This window comes from Micropterus salmoides, unplaced genomic scaffold (genome assembly GCF_014851395.1).
Source record: "Micropterus salmoides isolate LMB-PRFRI ecotype aquatic unplaced genomic scaffold, ASM1485139v1 Ms_hic_scaffold_12, whole genome shotgun sequence".
NCBI lineage: Eukaryota > Metazoa > Chordata > Actinopteri > Centrarchiformes > Centrarchidae > Micropterus > Micropterus salmoides.
Window position 1 is genome coordinate 14,789,918 of NW_024040263.1, and position 22,149 is coordinate 14,812,066.

The 22,149-nt window shown below is 40.7% G+C and overlaps 1 protein-coding gene across 7 annotated transcripts in view; it reads right to left on the reverse strand.

Annotated features, from left to right (window-relative positions):
* Positions 1 to 1,125: 1,125 nt before the first annotated feature.
* Positions 1,126 to 22,149, reverse strand: part of adgrl3.1 (adhesion G protein-coupled receptor L3.1) — a 110,682-nt gene continuing 89,658 nt past the window's right edge. For 3 of the 7 annotated variants that reach the window (XM_038713551.1, XM_038713552.1, XM_038713550.1), the window contains 10 exons: positions 17,915 to 18,135; positions 15,191 to 15,257; positions 14,019 to 14,110; positions 11,072 to 11,240; positions 9,455 to 9,634; positions 8,807 to 8,900; positions 6,432 to 6,470; positions 5,736 to 5,753; positions 4,735 to 5,037; positions 1,126 to 3,785 (listed from right to left, as the gene is read on the reverse strand). In XM_038713551.1, the coding sequence (XP_038569479.1) occupies positions 3,148 to 3,785; positions 4,735 to 5,037; positions 5,736 to 5,753; positions 6,432 to 6,470; positions 8,807 to 8,900; positions 9,455 to 9,634; positions 11,072 to 11,240; positions 14,019 to 14,110; positions 15,191 to 15,257; positions 17,915 to 18,135 (1,821 nt within the window). In that variant the 3' untranslated portion in view covers positions 1,126 to 3,147. The remainder of the gene's footprint in view (positions 3,786 to 4,734; positions 5,038 to 5,735; positions 5,754 to 6,431; positions 6,471 to 8,806; positions 8,901 to 9,454; positions 9,635 to 11,071; positions 11,241 to 14,018; positions 14,111 to 15,190; positions 15,258 to 17,914; positions 18,136 to 22,149) is intronic. The other 4 variants (XM_038713556.1, XM_038713555.1, XM_038713553.1 and 1 more) reach the window with 3 other exon arrangements.

Below are 22,149 nucleotides of genomic sequence, written 5' to 3' on the forward strand. Positions count from 1 at the left end.
ACTAATTGTGTAGTCAGTACCTTGGCTTGCAGCTATGTCCAGGCTCAAAACTTGCTCTGTGTCTGTAATAATACATTTTGCAAACCTAGGAGGGCCCAGGTGGTCTCATCTAACATCTGCAGGATTCCTGAGAACCATGCATGGTAAATACAGAGTTCACCTCCTCTCTCTACACTTATTTAACTTAGTTTACTAGTTCTAGTGCAAGGACATGTTCCCTCACAAGTTTCACATCCATGAACACTGCCAATTATTTTTGCCAAACCAAGAGCACAGGTGTTGAGGATTTGACCTTGTTTCTGCAGTAGTGGTCGGGTGCTTTTACCCCCCGATGCCAAAACCGGTATGCTATACAAACATTCATTACCTTTAGGTGACAGGAAAAACAGTCAGAGAGATCATACCTATACCAAACCATACATGATCTTTAGATAACCATTGTGTACAGGCAAACAAACGGAATCTTGTATTGTGATACTTCCTGTCTGTTTCACATTTTCTTGCATCCAACTGTGGCATCCAGGTGCACATTACATTCTGGATGTTGTTTTCAATGAAAGATCTTACAGCAGGTATTTGACTTTAACAGTAAAAGCTGCCCATTCCACAAACTTAAGTCTACTGTATTAAACCAACACCAACCTGCTCTCAACCTAACCTTTTATGTTGTGTGTAGCCACTTCACAGGTGGTTTGTCTGAAAGTATTAATTAATTATTGTAATCACCTGACCCGTGGGGGTCAGTCCTCCATACGTATGTAAAATGTAAATTGTTGGAGAGTTAGTCTCAATATGATGAACTGTGGCATGCAAACGTACTTGCCAGACACTCAAAATTGTTTCAAAATAACTTGCATAATATTATTCTATAAACATTCCTATACATACAGCCAGGATACTGACAAGCATTTACAGACATTAGTTGTTTTTACAGATTTCCAAAGAAAGGTAGAACTTCATCCAATAATGAAACAGAAATGCATGTAGCAAAATACTGGCTAACCTACAGTTTGTAATCTCTCTAAATAGCTCGAAATGCATATATGAAGTGAAAACACTGTTGGGTTTAACTCTGTGTTAGCACTTCATTTCGATGTAATAACTGATAACACTCAAGAGGCGGAAAACCGCAAAGCTATGTCAGTAATTTATTTGTTGGCAAACAACTTTCACTGTTACAACAAATATTAGTTATGAGATCATTCAACTTGGAACCCATACAAAAAGAATAAATAATTAGCAATAATATTGTAATAATCATGATCATAATAATTTAAAAAAAGAACCATAAAACAAACCCAGTGCCACTTTTTTAACTCCTGCCTAAAGCCAGTTTTCTTTCCTCTAAGCTTGTTTTGTTGTCTTTAAACCAATAAACAGATAAATAAATAATTTCTCTCTCGGGGACATGGAGGGGGCTTGTGGGATACATGTGCAAGCTACACTTCATACACTTACGAAATTTTCCTCCTAAATAAGTAAACATTGGCTTTCCACATTGGACAGTGCTGCTGTGTGCAGAGTTTTCACATGTTCAGTACACATATATGATGTAATCATGGCATTTCACAGGTGAAACACACCCTTTATAGTGGAAATTCTCTTTTTTTTTAGTTTAGAGAATGACATTTATTTTTCTTTTGTATAATAAGATCTCAACCAGCACAGCAAAGTGATGTTAATTGGTATAATATTTGGCAAGAGAGAGGATATGCTACATAAACCGTTCTTGTGTTACTCCAGGTATCTGATATCTTTGTAAATTTTTGTCACCTAGGCTTCTTGTGCCTTAAGGAAGGAAATGCTTTATTCAAGAACAAATGAGATGAAACCCACTTCCAGCAAGCAGCAAAAGGTAGCATTTCCATAGTAACCGGCTCTTTCATAATTTTGCTACTTCATTTTCCCTTTAATTTTAAATCTACACAGTGGTAAAGTATATAGTAGTAACAATTGATTTGCAAAATGTAAGTGACAGTGGTGTCGCTATAAAAAGGACCAGAATGAAGTGTGCGTTGGGTATATGCGTATTAATTAAGGAGTGCTTAATTGTCTCTGTATTTACGAAAGAGTGACATGAAAGATTGTTCCTTGCTCGTTCTGTAGTCTACATATGACCAGATCATATCATTGACACTTCAGAACAGTTCCACAGACAAAAGGTTTGTAACCTAAAATTTCAAAATAAAAGACTTGGTCATATGCAACATCTGTATCTGTATTCTGTACAATACATACACAGTTTGTGATTTCTTTATAATCCTTTGATAACTGAAAACTTTTACAGAAGAAAGGAGAAGAAACGGAACCCATTCTTTTTTTTTAATTCAGTCTGTTGTAATATGATCTTCCTTCTTTGTTTTCAGTGAAATACACAGTAGCCGCAGTCACTAGAACTTGCAGGAATGTTACACCAGCCCAGACACAACTCCAGTTTAGCAGATACGAACAGGAAGAGAATTCAGAACATCAGCATGATATGGTTACAGTTCGGTTGCCCAATAAATAGTTTTTGGGATGATCGATAGTGAGGGCATATATCATACATCCTCCACTTGATTGGCAGGTAGTGGGGTGGGGCCTCTTTAAGGCCAGTTTATGTTGTGAACACCAGTTTTTAATAGCCTGTTCTACCCTTTGGAGAGGTGGAAACATTATCCCAGTACCCAGCGTCTTTAAGAGTGAGACAGAGAGACAGACATATAGACAAACAGACAGGCAGCTCCTATAACCAGGGCTGGGAGCCATGCCCCTTTAGTGGTGGTAGAGGAGATTATATGCTATGATCTGCTAGAGGTCCATATTGGGGAACTTGTAGGGCTTCGGTCAATCCAAGATTCCAAATAAAAGTAACAGGTGGGGTAAAATTACAGAATCCCTCCCCTTCCTCTCCTTTCCAGGTTAAAAGTTCCATTTCTGCTTGATGTTCACAAAAGGTCTCTCAGAACTGCCCTGTCAGTCTGCACCATTTATGACAATACATTCAGTCCCTGCTTTCATATTTGACCACCATATTGTCATGAAATATATTTAATGTCACACACAGTACATCAATCCAGTCTGTCAGTCAACAACGCAGAATGTTTTCATTGGAAAGTTGGAAGTGCGATAGTGGGCTGGGGAGGGATAGGAGTCTCTTGACTGGCTCTATAGACTGGTAACCAAGTGGGAAGGGTCTACGGGTGGCTCCTCAGGTGACGAATCGGACTCCTCCTTGTTACCGGACACCATGTATCCATCACTGCCACCACGGCCCATGTGGTAGTAGCTCTGTAGCTCATGAAGGTGATTCCTGGAGCCCAGGTTTGGCATGCTCTTATAATAGACGTCATCCAGCTCTGGAGCAGTGGCACTCTTACAGGGCTGCAGCTCCCCGGAGCTGTCTTCCTCTCCATCTGTTAAACCGTTCATCTGCCCATCCTGGAGGTCCGTCAGCACTGGCATGCTGGTGTACAGCGAGTCTCTGTGGTTGGGCGAATGCGTGTGCTCGTCAGTGTGCTCATTGGTCAGCAGGGGGAAGAAGCTCTCACTGGTCTCCTGCGGAATGCGCCGTGGTCGAGAGAAGCTGTGGGGTGGTGGGGGAGGTGGGGGGTGGCTGTCTGGTGGAGGAGGTCGTGGCGGCAGGAGCGGAGCGTTGGACTCCTCTCTTATAATCTCCAAACCCAGGTTCTCCTCATGGGGGAAGGCTACAGGGTTGTCCAGCACCATGGGACCATTGTCTTCTTTACTACTGCCCACACACCCACCTACTCCACTGCTGCTGCTGCTACCTCCTGCCATGCTCCCTGAAAGACCCAGGCAGGAATAACAGTTACTGCATATTTCTGCTCATTTCACAAAGGAGCAGTGTTATTGCTTGTATGCTACATGTGGTGATACTTTTAGCACAGTGGTGATGATTTTAAAAGTGGCTAAAATGTGTAATGTGAAAGGGGTTGCTCATAGTGACGAAGCCATGGAGAATTATCACCTGACTCTATAGTTCCCTTCAGCTTTACAAAGGGTTTCACCATCTTTGATCTAATTTTCTGGCTCAGCTCGCCACTCTCATCAGTGCCATTTTCAGTCACAGGAGGCAGCTTTCAGCGTAAAAGCCCTATAAAACCGCTGTATGCTACTTGGCCAACATTAAACAGTAGACAGGCAAATTTAACAACTAGCTGGTGAACATAGTGGAGCACTTGGAAGCTCAAGAGCCAGATACTTCCTTTTGGAGTTAGTGGAAACCAAAAAGAGCTTAAAGGAGATAGAGTATTGGACTTACAGTAGCCAGGTGGCCAGAAACATGACTACATGTGAATGCTAATGTTTCTCGGTATCTACTGGATTGTAAATAGGCGACTGTATGTGAACAGGTGGTGATGATATGAGTGTTGTGTTCACAGGTTGTTCCTGCTGCCCCCAAATGACAAAACAAAATCAGTTATTGGATGTTCATTTACAACATATGTATATGTCTATCAACAGCATAACTGTTTACAGCAAAGCACCAAACTTTAAACACTGATTTTGGTGTCCTCTCGTGGTTTGGAAAATCTTTAGGCAAAAAAAGTGTTTACGCACCCAACTTGTGGAAAGGACGTTTAGCTCTCTGATGGCAGTGTTTAATTAGTCTTTTAAGGAAGTTAGGGCTAAGAATTCCTAATTATTTGCTTTACAAGAAATGCCCCTGACTAGATAAACTAAATGTGTGTGACTGTCTAAACCTGAAATTATTTAAATCAAACCAGTCACCTCCATTGGCCATGCTGCTGTTGACTAGCTTGTTCATCAGGTTGTGATTGCGCTCGGTAGTGGCTCTCTCATGGTTGTTGAGGTAGGATGGGATGTAATTGGAGGTCAGCTCCTTGAGGATCTTCTTCTCCAGGGTCGTCTCCTTGTGGTTGCTGTGGGTGCCGTAGCCGCCACTACGGTCTAGAATCTGGACGCAGTCACTCAGATACTCACTGCTGGCCATGCTGTAGTTGTTGGCATGGTTACCATTAAGAGGGAGTGTATCCATAACACTGGAGTCTCTGGCGTTGTTCAGGATGCCCTCTGAGGAACAAATAATTTAAAAAAGGTAATAATTATTAGGATTCATAAATAAACTAAGTGGATTTCTCAGAAGAGAGATTTTAATTAGTGTTTGATATCATAGCATGTGCTGTGAATTGAGGATTAAAAAGTAGCAATGATAATTTCCCTGGAATAAAAATGCTTCAAGCGTCCATAATTAATTTAAGAGAAACCTCAGAAGTACTTTCTTTTCTCAATTACTGCAAGCACTACAGCAATATAAAAGAAGATTTAAGAGTTACACTGCAAAATAAGATGAAGTGACTTCAAGTTATTACATTGCAAGTAAGTTTAAGGGCAAACCTATTGCATCTCAGTTATAATCAAAATGTCAATTAGCACATTTGATCCACCCTATTTTAATTAAATGAGATTCAATGGTAATGCGTAATGCTTTTTTTAAAAAACAGTATATATAGCCCCACCAGTGAAGAACTTTTAAATAACATTTTGTAGAAAATGAATCTGAAAATGTGTGACAAACCAAATAAGACAACTATATTACATGGACCGACTAATGATTTGGGGGGAAAAGCTTTAGCATGGCTGACAGCCAAACAAAACTACTGTTTGGATGTAGATTGGGCTGAAAATGTTAGGCAGAGTGCTTTGCAAGCAACAAAAAAGAGAAGAAAGTCAATGTTATCGAAGTAGTTGAGTATTAATTTAGCCCATACTTGTGTCTCGGTAAGGTGCTAATGGACAGCATGAGGGAGAAGAGAGAAAAGAGACAGATGTGAGTTCATACAGCGAGAGAAACAACATTCAGCAGTTACAAAATAAGTTGCACAGTAATTGGTGGCATGATAAAAACAATTTTAACAAAGACACCTTGTCTGATTCTCAAAACAGAAGTCTGTTTTTCAGGCCCGTATTGTTAACTGGCTTTTATCATATGGTTTATTATTTAACACAGAGAAAACAGAACAAAAATAATTTTAAATATAGTATATACAGTAGACGTGCACTAAATCAAGCAATACACAAGTCCCAACTGAAACATACAAGACAGACCGTACAAAATAGAACATTACCACAAAATATTGCAAATATTTCATGGCTCCCAAGTAGCTTATAAAAGATAATGTAATCTGCAACCAGCAATGTACAGTGTGCATCTATAGCATACAATAAATCAGCAAGTAAACTTGTTACACTGTTTCGATAAATCATCAACAGATTATTACAGTGTGATTGATCGTCTCACTTGGGAGCCATAAAAAGGCTAAATTAGATATGCAGCCAAAGTGTATTACAGTAGCAAACATTTTAAAATGATTCAAACATGCAAAACAAATTTAAAGTAGTGAAAAAATAACTAAGCTAATTTTTTCAAATGTTGTATGTTTATAATATCAAAACATCAGGCACACCTTGGGTGTTGTACATGCCCATGGCCGGGTTGTTATAGACTGCAGAGTCCCCCAGGAGAGTGTTATAAGGATTGTTAGTACCATGGGGACGAAGGAGAGCATTAGTTATAAGATGATTAGCCATGGCTCCTGGTACAGGCAGATAGAGAAAGAGGAAGAGCAACAGCCAAGTCGAGAGAGAAAGAGAGAGAAGCGCTCGAGAAAAGAAGGAGACAGAGGTTGAAGGAGAGAGTATGTAGACATTGCAGAGTGGAAGTCAGCGAGAAGGAAAGAGAAAAAGGGAGAGTGAGATGGAAAGTTAGTGTGTGGAAGAAAGAGGGAGAGAAGAGGACAAGTAAATCAAACAAGCAAACATAGCTTGAGGTGAAAGCCAAGAAAAAGCTTGACAAGTCATTCTTGCAGCCACTGCGTACAGGCCGAGGGAGGGGACAAGAGAGAGACAAAGACAGAGTAGCATAGCTCGGAGAAGATTGTTCTGCAGTTCAATACACTTGAGCGGAGTAGCATGATTACAGGATAGTTAATGGACAAAGGGGCCACAAAAAAAGTGTTCTCAGTGCATTTTCTTCCCTACGTGGAAGACACTACAGAAATCGCCCCAAAAAAACGAATGACCATGGCAACTCCTATACATTCATCCTCACGTTGTATTCCCCACTGTAACAAACAACACACTTCCTCTACCACTATTCCTAAGCGTGTATGTATGTCATATAGCTTCAAAACATAGCTTAGAGGGAAAAAAGTGTCCAGCTCTTTAACTAAAAGAAAATATGATAAAAACATTTTAGTTATCTAACTCCTAAATCTAGTGTTTAAAGAAACCACAATTCAGTTCATAATAGTAAAACTTCAACACTATTTCCCTTTCAGAATGGAGAGGTAGGTCAACAGTCTGAACTTGGCTGACAAAATACAGCTCCAGGTAGAATAAATTAGAAAGAATGAAGAAAGTGGAATGTGGCACAATACTGAATGGTTTTCTGGGCATCGGGACAGATTATCTGGTAAAAAGAAATAAATATATTTTTCACTACTCCAATGTCAACTTTATATATACATCTGTTTATTTTTAGGGGACAGTGCTTCATTGCATCAGGGTAAATATGTCAGGGTGACCAAACAGCAAATTTGCACCAATAGTCCCAACGCAGCTAAACAGACAAATTAAATAATATAAATTAGACATAATAATGTCTTAAAGTGTAGTTAAAATGAACACATTCCTTCTCCTTTTTACACTCTAATTTCAACAAGTAAATCTCCTATCACAATATCCAATTCATTCCACCCCATCCTTATTCACTAAGCCAAAGTATGTAGTCATTTGAAATCGACTGGCTGAGTAGCTCTCTGCACCATACTTTAAAGTGCGAGGGAAGGAAGAAGTGGGGGTGTCTTAAGCCCTGCCTCACTAAGTGTGTGATAATTCAGGCGCTGACACACACCGTGTCTACTTTAGCATCAATCTGTCATGCTAACAGCTTATTAGTGGCCTGAAGGAAGTGAGGGCCACACCTCGACTGAGAGACTAACAAATGGCGGTGCACGCGTGTGTATGCGTTCCACTGTGTATGTGTGTGTCAAAATGTCTAGCCATTTGGGTGTTTTTGTCCTCATTACCCTCAGACAGCTATACTCATGGAATCCGCTCTTACAGTGGCTTACTCTGGAGGGACAGCAATATGCAGCTCCAAATACAGTGGAAACACAATGAACTATACTAAAGCTTGGTAACAGTAGCCTTTATATAATGAGATGAGCTGGGCTGAACATATAGTTTCTCAATTGAAAAACACTGCAAAATGTTGCTCTACTTTACTGTACATTTCTAGTGCTGTGGTGAAAACAGACTCACAGCGCATTTTAGAAGCAGTAACTTCACCTAAAGTGACACACTGGATCATTTGGCTAGTAATTAAGCATTCATCTAACACAACTTACAGTATAATAACACAGGGACCACTGATGTTCAGCTCAAGACTTGCACACATACTTTAGCTTCAAGGATTTATCACCCACAAATGCTTCAAAAAATGACTCTCCTTGGGAAAAGAAGTATAGAAGTGCTCTGTAGCACAGTCAACTCTGCACTTTAAAATTTATAATGGGACCACAAACTGGTTGATGTTTCAGTTTTGAAGAGTCTGCTCCTAACTATCCCTCCTGTAAAGTCACCCTTTGAAGCAGCAGAAGTGATATTTACACTCTGTTCTGCTAATCTTTCTCCCTACAAGAACACTGTACCATTATCTGGAGTTGGGACTCCTACCACTTTACTAAATGACAGCGTATGCTCTCTGAGCCTCCCGCTATTAATAAAGTAAATATGGTTACAGTGATGAGGATGCAAATGGTAGGTATCCCGTGGTTACCTCTGTTGAGCGTAGCTGAGCTGTTGATGTCTCCAGTGATGAAGGAAGACTCTTGTTTCCGCACAGTGTCATTCCACATCCGCCTGATACGACTCTATATACAGGAGAAAAGAAGCGAAAGAGGAGAGAGGAGAAAAGAGGTAGTGGAGGTATGGGCACAGACACAGAGGAGTAGCATTAATGGAGGAGAGGGAGGAATAAAAGGAAGGTACAGGAACAAGTTGAGGGAGGAAAGACATGATTACAAAAGAAAAGGGAAATAAATAAGAAATGTAACGTAAAGGGTATGATGTGCAAAAGAGGGGCAAATTAGTGCAGGAGAGGCAGTAAAGGAAAAAGCAAAGCAACGACCAGCAAGAGAGAAACAGGTGGGGAAAAATAATCACCCGTCAGTGCCATTTATACTCCATCTACCTGTGTGTCAGCATCAATATGTGAGGCTGTAAGTCAGGGTTTGGGCTATCGCACTTTCAACACAAAACCCACATTTTAAGTCTGCGCATATATAGCATTCTAACTTAATCACATATTCACAAGTGGGTTTTTTTCTCCTTTTTGTTAAAATTTGCCTATGATAAAATTAAACCTGAATCTCGTTGAAAGTGAACAGCGATAACCCAAAACCCTCATGGCGTGCTCCGGCCTCACCTGAGAGTCTGCTGTGCTGTAGCGTCCAGGTGTGCAGGTAGGTAAGCTCACCTGTGAGCCTGTGGAGTAGCGGCCTGGGGTCCGTGAAGTCGTGGTCTTACTGGAGGAGGAAATGGACGTCTCCACACTTTTGCCGCTGCAGCAGTGAGTACGCAGACATTTGCCGTATTCTTTACGCACCTGGGCAGAGGAGGTGTGAGTTACAAACAGACACCCTATTTACATATATGAAACCAAAAAGCACACACGAAAGAGAAGAGATCGATTGATGTTCCACTTTTAACTTGCAGCTATTGAAGCACATTTTTTAAGATGACGTGCCCAGAAAGAAACAGACTGGAAGGGCTTAACTTGATATTGTGTCCCTGTTGACTTCTCCTTTTACTCAAATTCCTTGTGCAAACACTAACTCCATAAAAATTTAGACATTAAAGGATTAACTTCATAATCTTTCTCCCATCAACATCCACCCCAAATGTTATTACCGCCACATATCCATCTGAAATGGACATATTCCTGCAGGAGATGTATGATGCACTCGTACACACAGAACATCTGCATTTAGATCCCAATCAAGTTAGAACAAATAGGACTGTAATTGCTTTTTAACAAGCTTGTTGGACCGGCAGACATGTATTGCCACATGCTCTGTTTGAACAGCTGTGTGGTGAGTTGCTCCATGCATCTTGGGAGAAACCGTGTTGGTTTGCAGCCAAAGAAAACCTCAGCACTGTTCTGAGGACATCTCTTAGGATACCTGATCCTACGGCCTAACAAATACCTAAGTACAGTACGTGCACGCACACACACACACATACACACTGCACTTGTTTACTGGTCGTACACTAAAAACTCTCTGTGGGACTGCAGCCAGACGAGAGTATTAAGCATTTGATGAATTTTCATTCCATATCCTACTCCTCTTCTCTACTCCCAGGCACTGACAGTGTGTGGGAGACTGTAAAAATATCTTAGGATGTGTAGGCTCTCCTGGAAGCCATATACAATTTAAATATAAAAAGTGATACATATGTACTCACAAATGTGTCTAATCCTTTAGGCCAAACAAACCCAAAACATTTATATAAAGGAGGTTATCCCGTTAAAATGAAAGGGGGTGGGGTGCAAGGAGAGCTGTGTGTCAGTGTAGGCAATGTATTCAATCAGTGAAATCATTATAGGAGTTTGAATCTGTAACCACTGCCAATGAGACATCGAAAAAGATATATATTTCCTCTGCATGTGCCCAAAATTTAAAACAATTAGAGCTTAATATTTTAAAAGTTTTGAACAAGCTATTTTGGGCTTGATGGCCATATCTGATGATGAAAAACTTTCTTTTCTGTCTGGGGGAAGATAGAAACACTGTAAGAGCAGCTTATTGGGTTACCTGCTGCCACAAGTCAAGACAGACAGTGTAAGAAAGAGAGACAGAGAGAGAGATAATTGAGCAGCCAGTAAGGTTACTGAATGACCAATCAAACCTGTGACAGCTCTGCAGATATTTTTGGTGTCCCTGCTGATCGATGCTAGCAAATGTGTGTGTCTGTGTGCACTTGTATTTGTCTGCCTGTCTGTCTATTTCTGTCCAGCTTTGTCTCTGTTTGTCTCCCTCACCTTCTTCTGCAGGATGCAGTGAAAGATGAAGATGAACATGCCCTGGAGGGAGTTGAAGATGGTGAAAAGGTAGGCCATGATGACGGTGCTCTCGTTGATGTACATCAGGCCAAAAGCCCAGGTCAGGCCCAGCAGACACAGCAGGGCTATTGCCCCAATCACCCAAGACCTACAGAAGAAGGGAAATAATTGAGAGGGAAAAATGCTCAGTCACTAAAGATTAAAATTTAATTCAATAGACCACATTCTTGACAACATATACTACATGTACATAATTGTAAGCAGGGTAACATGAGAAGCCTGTCTCTTTCCCTGGATCAGAAAAGCTATTCAGCCAAGTTTGATGCATGTGGGATCAAGAGGCAGGAGAAAGGGGTTAGAGAGGGTTCATAGAGAGTCCCAACGCTGTGTGAGTGGGATGGAGAAAACAGTGGGAGGTTTTGCCTAAAAGAATTATACTCTTATGAAAAGGGTGAGAGAGTCGAGAGAGAGATGGAGAGATAGAGAGAGAGAGAGGATTTGCTCATTTAGATACCATCTCAAGAGAGTTAGGAGAGGTTATAAGCCAGCTGACGTCAGCCACTATTATCAAGACTTTTTCCAAGTTCCAACAAAACTCTATCACTCAAAGTACATGGCAAAGGGTAAAAGACATTTTCACAGGCAAAAGTGGGCACTGAAGTCTGTTAGTGCAATAGTGACTATAACAGTTTAATTGAATTCAATGTAATAAAAGACTGTGAACCTCTATTTCAAATATAGCCTACGCAGAAGTGAGTCATAAAGGCCAAATGTCAGAGGAATTTGGTGGTGTCGCGGCATGTGTATGTATTCTAAGTCCTCCCATGAGTGCGTGCGGCCATATGAGTGGCTCCACTGGGCAGTAAGTAGAGGGACATGACCGCCATTATAAATGACATTTCCCACTAAAGGTCACAGTTTTCGGGTCTGCCACAGCCGTGAAGATGGCTGTTAATTTGATTGGCTGACTGGTCAGTGATCACCTCTCATGCGAGGGACGGAGACAAAGAAAGGTGGTAATGAAAAAAGGAGGGTGGATGGAGATATTAGGAGAGTCAGGAGGAAGGAAGAGAGAAAGAGAAGGAGAGTAAGTGAGTGAGACTGTGGTGATTGATTCGATGTTGCCCTCTGTGGCACCATTGAGGCGAGACAGAGCCTCCAATAAAGCTCGTCTGACGACCCTCTTCAATAAAGGGTATCATCCCTCCCTTTTCTTTCCCTCCATTCCACCTCTTCCTCCACTGCTCCCTTGAGTCATGGTTTCTCTCTCTCAGCTCTGTTTCACCTCATTCACATCTCACCATTATAATATTTCAATAGCACATTAAGTCTGTAGGTCATAGGAGCTCACAAATCACACATCAGCAAGTAATCAATTTTACAAGGTAGGTTAATGGTTAATTTAAGGATAAGCATAGACTCTATTCAGGTTCTACAGGCGAGTAAGACAACAAGCAAACCAATCAAAATGTCTCTAGAAAGACGAAAGGCATCCTGATTGGAGAGTGGCCTTACCGGAGCCAATCCATAACAAAGACAACTTATGATGGCTTGGAGTTAAAGAGACAAAGAAAACAAAAGGAAGAAAAAAAGAAGACAAAAAGGGCATGATGATGATTAACAAGTAAATGAACCACAATAAGACATGACTAATGATGTGAAATAGATTAAAATCTATTCTGCCTTTAGTGGGCTCAGAAAGAAGGAAAGTTATTGAAAAAGATTCAAAAGCATCATATTCTAAATCATCCTTTGATTTTCATCTTTCAGTCGGCTTTTTTAATACATTCCCCTGAACTGCAGTGAAACACAGGTCAGCTGGTTTCGCCTTTATTTCTAAAACGCTTCCCACTTGAAGTCCTACTTAAAACTGCTGTCATGAAAGATATATTGGCAATAATATTTAAATGATAAATCAAATGAATAAGCCATTTTTATGATTTACATTATAAATTTTAAGCTGTGCCTCAGTAAGGCGTTGAGCTCCGAGCCATGGCTTATTGTTTGAATTAGACTGAGCCTTTTGTCTTGAGCTGCACTGGAACGACAAATAACAATTCTGATTAGTTAGCTTAGTAGACTGAGATTCAGCGTTCAGTGGAAATGAAGTCATATTTCATTGGCATTCTGTAAGGCTGATATGGGTAACCATGACATGACTGGGAATAATAATGTGATAAATTCAATGACAAGTGTCTTCAAATTAGGCAAGTCAAATGTGAAATGAGATTTGTGACACGATAACATACAAAAGGCTGATAGAAATTAGACTTAAAGGAATACTTCATATTCTTTCTTAGATTTTGATGAGAAGACATACTCTCAAGTCTGAAAGTAAATGTGAAGATGCAGCCAGCAACCTGTTAGCTAAGCCTAAAGACTGGAAACAGCTAACCAGGCTGTGTTTAAAGGTAACAAAATTGAAAGCTTACTATTAATACGTCACATCTTGTTTGCTTGATCCATACAAAAAACAAAATGTAAAAACAATAATTCCGTGTTTTACAGTAGATTGGACTGTTCTGTTCTCACCCAGCTAACAAATTGTTTGGCACATCACCCCCCTGTAAAACTGTAACTTGTTTTAACACTTTGACTGTTGTACAAATCAAACTAAAAACATGTTACTTAGTTTGAGAGGTTTTACCTTCATACAGAGTTTGGCTGGCTGTTTCCTTGCTTTCCAGTGTTTATGCTAAGCCAAGCTAACCAGCTGCTGGCACCAGCTGGACATTGAACAGAGAGGCACGAGGGTGGTATCAATCTTCTGATTTCACCGTCGGCAAGAAAGCAAATAAGCAATATTTCCCAAAAGACTGAATTATTCCTTTAGCTTAATCCACACACAAGCATGCAAAATCAAACCTGCTTTCAAAACCAAGCCACGCTAATGTGATGCCAGGACTGTATGTATATATGCACTTACTTGATGTTGTCCAGACATCCAGAGTCCGGTTTGAGAATGGCCGTATGATGGAACATCTTATAAAGAGCGATACCAAGGAAGATTACATTCAGCTGAGACATACAGACACACAGACACAGACACAGACACACAGACACACACACACACACACACACACACACACACACACACACAAGTTAATATTCTGCAGCAACAAGCCTAATTAAAGACAATGTCACCACAACAATTCACTCACACACAGTGCATATCATTTCATTTTCCCATCCAGCAGTAATTTGCTTGGGGACACAGTATCAGCCCACAATCAACAGCCCTTTATGTGCTCAAAATACAGCAGCTTGAGCATCAGGGAAAATAAAGCAGTCATTACATCCATTGAGGATCATTGTTACAATAGAAATCCAATTCTCACAGATGCTGTCTATTCTATTGGCCTGCTAATTCATAGATAGGGTGGTTTAATAATGACTGTCTGGACTGACAGTGTTTGGTCTCTAAGGCTGTACCAATGGACAGAACACTATAACAGAGCAGTCCCTCCTGCACCTTTCTCACTTACAGCCCCAGTTAAAACAGTGATATCCTGCCTGACATTTCTTAAATTAGTACAGAGCATCAGCGTACATACTGACATTCACCTAATTGGGAACATCATTCTGTCTTTCCCAAAACTGCTTTTTATATTATTTTCTTTTTGTTTTGTTTTTCCATCTGTGTGTCTGTCAAGTTGTCTGAATCTAATTTCTGTCTCTATTGTTCAAGGTATGGTGCCTGTCCCTGCTCCCCAGAACAGTTTGCTGATAAAACATCATTCATTGACATTCAGTGACTATGTTAATTGACTACGTTGCCCCTTTTTTCTGTGTATTTGGGGTGCAATGTAATTAAGTAGCAAGGCAAGGAGGAAGTAAAATGTCTGGATTATCAAATAAGTGTCCTTCCAAAGATTTCCAGTATGTTGGAATATGTGCCCACTTGAGAGTTAATCCACGGGAATTATTAAATTGACATAGAAAGTTCCTTCTGCTGAGGAGTTAAGGCAAACCTTGTTGGAGATTAATGAGCACCTTAATGTAACCCCTTGTTCCTGCATGAACATGTGACAGCCATTCTACTCTGTACATGTTATGCTCTGTCAAGTGTGTGTGAGCATGCATGTGTATGTTTCTCACCATAATGATGAGTGTAGCAGGACCTATAAAGCTCCAGATAAAGTATGTGTCCAATCGCAGCCAGCACCTAGAGGGACAGAGATAAAGATGGCAGAGGCAGGGAGAGAGGCAGAGCATGAGAGATAGACAGAGGCAGGGAGAGGGACAAAGAGAGAGAAACAAGTGAGCAAGAGGGAGAGACAGCGAGAGAGAGACATCATGCATGAGAAACAGAGGAAAGAAGAACAGGAGATGAAAGACACATAGGGATTAAAAACATGCTCCAGTCTCAGACGGATGTAGGGCAGCAAGGATTTACCATCAGAGGACAGGACATGCATCATAGTTACACACATACACACAACAAAGCAGAAAAGGGGCCACAAAAAAAGAATGTACATGACATACAGAATATCAAATGCATCCCAATAGAGAAAGGAAAGGAATCGGGGGGGGGGGGGGGGTAAAAAAAAGTGAAAGAAATGAAGAACAGTGAGAAAGGTGTAGGGTGATGAAGGAAATAGACTATACACACAGCTCAAACATACATCACACACAGAGCGGCAGACAGCGAGGTATGAGCACCTGTGATAAATAAACCTTTACTTCCCCCTTAGGACACAGATATATGACACGGCCGCATCCTGCGGTCGCAAAAATATGACAAGACTGTGTTCATTTGAATACTGAGTTATGGACGCAGCCCTCATACCAGGCTATTTATAAAATCTGTGAATGGCTTGTGGTGAGGTTAAAAAAGAGAGGAGGAACACATGTACATACACATACACATAAATAATATAATACACACAAACATTCACCTACACCTTCAGAGACAGAAGACATGAATGAACACACATAACCTCACACACGCACGCATTCATTTCTGACCTCAAGGTTAGCATTGATAGTAAAAGACATACTGGTATATGCTAAATTATATTACCCCAAACATCTTGACTCATCAATTGCAGCAAACAGGGGACTGAAGCAAATGTCTGTGAGTGCCCTCCATTGAGGTCAGACCCAACGGGTTGCAGAAAAAGGTGCCAGAGGAAAAAAAAAAAAAAAAAAACGCTGGCGCAAAATGGCCAACTGATTCATGACCAGCTGCTTTTGAATTATTAATCTTTCAATTTCCACCACATTAGAGAGCCCTCCATTATGGGTCCCTGCCTGTATCACTGTATCCTCCATTAGGGCTCCTTTGCTAAGTCATAGCAACCTTCATTATGGGAGGTGAATGAGACTCAGTGCCACTGGCTAATATAGGGGAGAACAGGGTGTGTTATGTGACAAGGTGACACAGCAGGGATGGCAGATGATATTTTCAGAGGTTTTGTCTCAATGTGTTATGTCAATCATGATAAGCGGCTGCATTTAGACTGACAAATGAGTCAGTCTGCTTTTAATTAAATGTACTTTGCTATTAAAATACTTCTACTACTCACCTTATTTTCAAATCCATGAGGTATAATGCCAGTAAAAGCAGAAACACTGATTGCTTTTATGTGGTGACGAGTCTTTTACACCCTCACTTATTTCAGTGTGATTTATTTGATAAGCTCTACAGTGTTCTCCAAAAACACATAATTTAATTTTGCATTTTTACTGTCAAACCATAGCTATTGTCTCAATTCAAGTCTCCTAGTCTAATGGCACGCAGTCTGATTATTCATTCAGATCTTGGCATTCAGACTCTCATGTTTTAATGATCATCCCACAATGAAATATTGATCTAAGTGGCATAAGGATTGGTGTGGCTTGACGGTTAAACACAGCAAAATTCGACCCTTCTTTTCCCTGCCTTCAAACCTCTTCGAGCTGATGTGTAGCTGGTGGAAAGCTACAAGGTCTGAAGTACAAAAGGCCCCAAGAGGAGCAGAGAATGTGTGCATTTGAGCATGTGAATCATTTAACAGTCCTATAGTGTCCTGTCATATTTCACTTCCTATATGAAGCCACTCATTTATGAGTTGAAGATATTTTTTTAAACGCAATGTCCATATTGTTAATGTCCTCTTTACTGTATGAATAAAATGTTGGCTTTTTCTCAGAATCTCAGTATGAATACAGCGGACAGGTCACGCATATGAAAGTGTTATTGTGTTCACTCCAGTGTATTTGTAGGTGGCCTGTTATGCATATAATTCATATGAATGAGATGCTGGCTGCCTTTTCTTGGATTCACCCTGTGTCTCTGGTTGGACAAGTCAAGCATGCATGAATATGTTACCATGTGCTCTTAATGTATGTGCTCATCCCACTCACTACTCTGCATTTCCTCTGGGGAATCTAGTTTTTTTTTCTTCACACAAGTGGAAGCCAGTATGGACATGTGCACACCCTGACAGACTACTCCATCACTCCCTTCTCCATCCCTCCATTCTCACAATCTCACACTTAAACCACTCCTTTTCTCCCTCAATCTGCTCCACTGTGCACCCCCTCCTTCTATCCTGCCTGTTAAATCCTTCCATATTCACACATTGCCGCTGCTGTGCTCATGCAGGCACTCTGTGGTGCATCCTCCCCTGCTTGTCCCCATACTTCCCTCCCCCTCTTTCGTCGTCTCTGCCTCTCTCCCCTCTCAACCTCTCTGTATTGACGCTTCAGAAGTGCCACAGCTTGTAGAGTCCACTGTGGCAGACACAGCCAAAATGACAGCAGGCACTCCAGCCTCCCTCGCCCCATCATCCATCCTTCCTCCATGCTTCGTTCTTTTCGCCACCCCTCTTTCCTTACACTCGGTCTGTGCCGTAGCTCCTGTAGTCCACTGCAGCGGAGACAGCCACAATGACAGCAGGCACTCCATATCCTGCCAGGTAGAAGTACTTAGTCCTGGAGTGTTCACTCTCAAACACCTCTACCAGCATGATGTAGAGCTGCACCCCTTCCAGGAACATCCAGGTGAAGGCTGCCAAGAAGAAGAAATGGAGCAAGGCAGCAAAGACTGCACAGGCAATCTGGTGTGGGAAAGAAAAGATGGAGAGGATTTGAAAATACAGCAACACTACACACAATAATGCTCAGGAAGTATTTAATCTGGTGGACATTTGCACTGATGAGTTAGAAAGTGTAAAAAAGACACAAACACTGCGGGCGATAAGGGTATGAGTCAGACTTAGAGAGTAAGCATTTATCATATTCACATAAGGAATGAAATGTGAAGGATTAAAAAGTGGGCTGCCAATACTGGCACACAGACAGGAGAGGGAGAGGAGGATAAGGCAACCAGATATAGAGGGAATTCACAATCATAGTATACTATAACAGCAATTACAGGTGACAGAATGACTGAAAATCACTTCAAGAAAGCAATATTAGTCGAGCCTCCTTCACACCTTACACCACGTCTACACATACAAGTCATCTAAGAAAATAAATGAGAAAATATAAGTGACAAGTTGGTGCTGCTGCCTCTGCTGATTGACCACATTTCAAACAGAAGTAGCAAAGCACTTTCAGAAGGGGCTGAGAGAGAAGAGTGGTGGTGGGGGGGTGGGGGGGTGGGGGTTTGATGAGGGAGGGCGAGCGACTTGGCAACACTTGAAAATACAATATGATTTTTTGTCAATGCCAAGGATGAACAAAAATGACTGGAACTGCTGCAAAAGTGACTCAGCAGATTGGTAGGAAAGAGACAAAGCACACATAAAAACCGACACATTTTAGAGCTTGGAAAAAGCTAGCAGTAACATCAGTTTAGATACTGAATAACAGAATATAGAATACTACAGAATATTCCTTTATTATCCACCAGGGGTGGGAAACTTTCCTTGTGGTGGGAGGGAAATTACAGTTTTAGGTGATAACCAGAGCTGCACTGTATCTTTTAAGTGAACGACATAATCAAAATACAGTACAAGTTCTTAATTTAGTTTATTGTGAAATGGTGAATGGTTAAATATCAAATAAAAATTATAACATTGGCACCCATCAGTGGTTATACATTCACACTGAAAGTGAGTGAATGGGTTTTAAATCACATTGTAAGTAGCCATGCAGTGAACAGTAAGAGATGAAAGGGATGTAAGAGTTAGAGATGACAAAAACAATTACAAAACCCTGTGAGAGTCTCCTGAATTTAAAAAAAAAGGAAAAACAGAGCAGCAAAGGATGAGCAGAAGGAAAATTAAAGAGGGGTATCAAACCTGCATTAACAATTTAGGCAACAGGGAAGGGAAGAAAAGAGGGGTTCTTCAGAAAAGAATGAGCTGTGAGATCTAGCCCGTCGCGTTCATGGCAATGTTCAAATCTAAGGAGTCACTCCTAAATCATTGAATGTGAGAGCTAACACACAGACTATTATAATGGAGGGGTTTGTAGCGTGAGACAATTACCTAATGTCTGAGAGACAATGAGTTTAGGGGGCGAGGGAGTCGCTCATTTCCATTTCTAATGATTGTACAGTGTAGCTTACACACACATGCACGCACACACACAGGTAAAAAAAAAAAAGACAAAGAAAAAAAGTGGCCGCTTATGCAAAGTCATTTAGTTTTCCTGCTGGAATTACTGGCTCAACCGGCTGCGAGCTAAGTGACGCTGAGGATGTTAATGGAGGTCACAAATAGTCACCAGTAATTAACAGGAGAATGGCACAGACAAATACAGCGGCACACATACATACAAAGAAATATGATCCCTCCCACGCAAAAACAAACCTCAATGTCAAAATGCGTTCCATCGAATGTGTTTTCTCTCTTCACTTGCAATAAGAATGTTTTCTCATTGAACGCTCAGCGGGATGCAAAGGCCTGAGGCTGCTCTAAGGTTTCTTCAATACTATGGAGGAGATAAAGCCCTGAGCACTTCCTCCCCAACAGACAACTGTCACAAACACTGTCATGATTCAAACAGCTCACAGACATAGAAAACATAGGCTACCTAGCACTAAGACATCTACAATGTCCAAAACAGCGTTGTGTACATATACACAACACAGTACAGTAAGACCATGGCAGTACTCACACACATTGATTTTGTCCTACAGCAAATGATGATTATATTTGGGTGACCTTGCCCAGAGGAATTAAAGGAGAATGTCTCATCTCATGATCTAACCTATACTATTTTTGCGCAAGTGAGGTTTAAAGCCCTAATCCATGATTGGCATATTGAATGCGGACCATATGGATTATAAAACATGATCTGTGATTGGAATACAGACTATGTGGACCCAGATAGTTGAGCCAAAACTGCACTGTACATCATTAGGGGAGGGAGTGTAGCTCTGTGTCTTTAAAAACCGTCCACTCTCTCTGGGGGCAGGACTATTTGTTATGGGTGTCATCAGGACTATTTCAGTTAAGGGTGCATTTGTTGTGCTGGAAATGCACCTCTCTATTCCACATGTAAAAAAACACAATGGCAGAAAAACAACACACGCTATGACAGCACATCTGATAAATGATACCATTTGATAAATTTACAATAACAAATTTATTGTACTGTGCAGCTTGTGTAAATTGTATTTTTACATGGAACAAAGCTCAACCAACCTGCTTATACAAATGTACATGCAAAATATAATGTTACTCACAAGCTAACACCTCCAGCTGTTAGCCAACAACTGGCTAACACCTCCAGCTGTTAGCCAGTCAACGGTGACCCAGAATTAAGGTTGGTCTGAAAGCTGAAGTGCATTGTCTGTCCTGGCCTGACCCTGCTTATGAGGTGTTTACAACAGTACTGTACATTGTAAATCTTAGTGTTCAATGTTTCAAAAGTGAATTCACATAAAATGTCTATAAACGTATTATTATACTATATCAACCTTGATACTACATATTGGCAGCATCTACATCGCAAACATGAATTCTGTTGTTTTTGATCTTGAAGATACTTGAAAATGTTTGATTGCACAGCATCAACCTTTTATAAGAAGACCAAATAAAGAAAATAAGTGACACCACTTTACCAGCACTTTCATGATCAATATCCAGAGTAAATATTGCAATGTTGTTTTAAAATACATGAAAGTCCACAAATCTGTTAACCACATAGGCCTTGATTTATAAACGGTAAAAACAGTTGAGCAGTTACGTGTGCACACTTGGGTCTTCTGTGAAACTACTTGACAGTGCTCTAATAGGCATGGACAAATGCAGGTTGAACCTATATTCACCATGCTGCCTCATATGGCCTTTGTTTGTGCAGGTGTCATTGTTTTACAAATATCCTCCTCACAATCAACAGGATTCCTGGCAAAGGAGATAGACCACAGCTACTGTAGCCTGAGGGGGGGAATGACTAACAAAAGCAACTGAAAACAGCATAGACATCAGCTAAGCTAAAACAAAGCTAATACATACGCTTTAATACATTATCTAGCCAATACGTAAGTCTGTGTAATATGCACTTTGTGCATTGTAAATCATTTCTGTTGCAACTGAGTACAGACCAAAGACAAAGCAAATTAGTTTTTTTGTACTCTGCATATTTATTATATTTAGGTTAATTGCCATTCAAGATGTATGACAAACTAAATGTGCAAGTAGCCTAATGTCATTTCTCCTTTTCCCCCTTTGTTTGGCAAACCTTTCTGAATTAGAGCAAACTGTAATACAATTAATCTGAGGAAGGTTGGAGCACTCAGTAAAGTAATGGAAAACTGAGCATTTGCAGTATAAACAATGCCACTAAACTCTGTCTTTGCTGGTTCTCGCTTTCACAATTTATGAGAAAAACGTTGCATAATCCAGGCTGGTTTGAATACACAGATGCAGTTTGTTTAACAGCCACCCAGAGAAACTTGTTTTTTCAATTTATTCCGGGAACGCTGCATATACCAAATCTGCTGTTCCTTATTCATGTATCGGCAATGTGGTCAACCACTGACAGCAAGTTAGTAAACATTTCACAATTTACTCTGCCAACAATGCAGTATGATCAGTGGTATTGGTCAGTGGACCATTATGCCAAGGCTTCGCCAACACAGCATGAATAAAAAGGCACATTTTGAAATGGAGCCTATG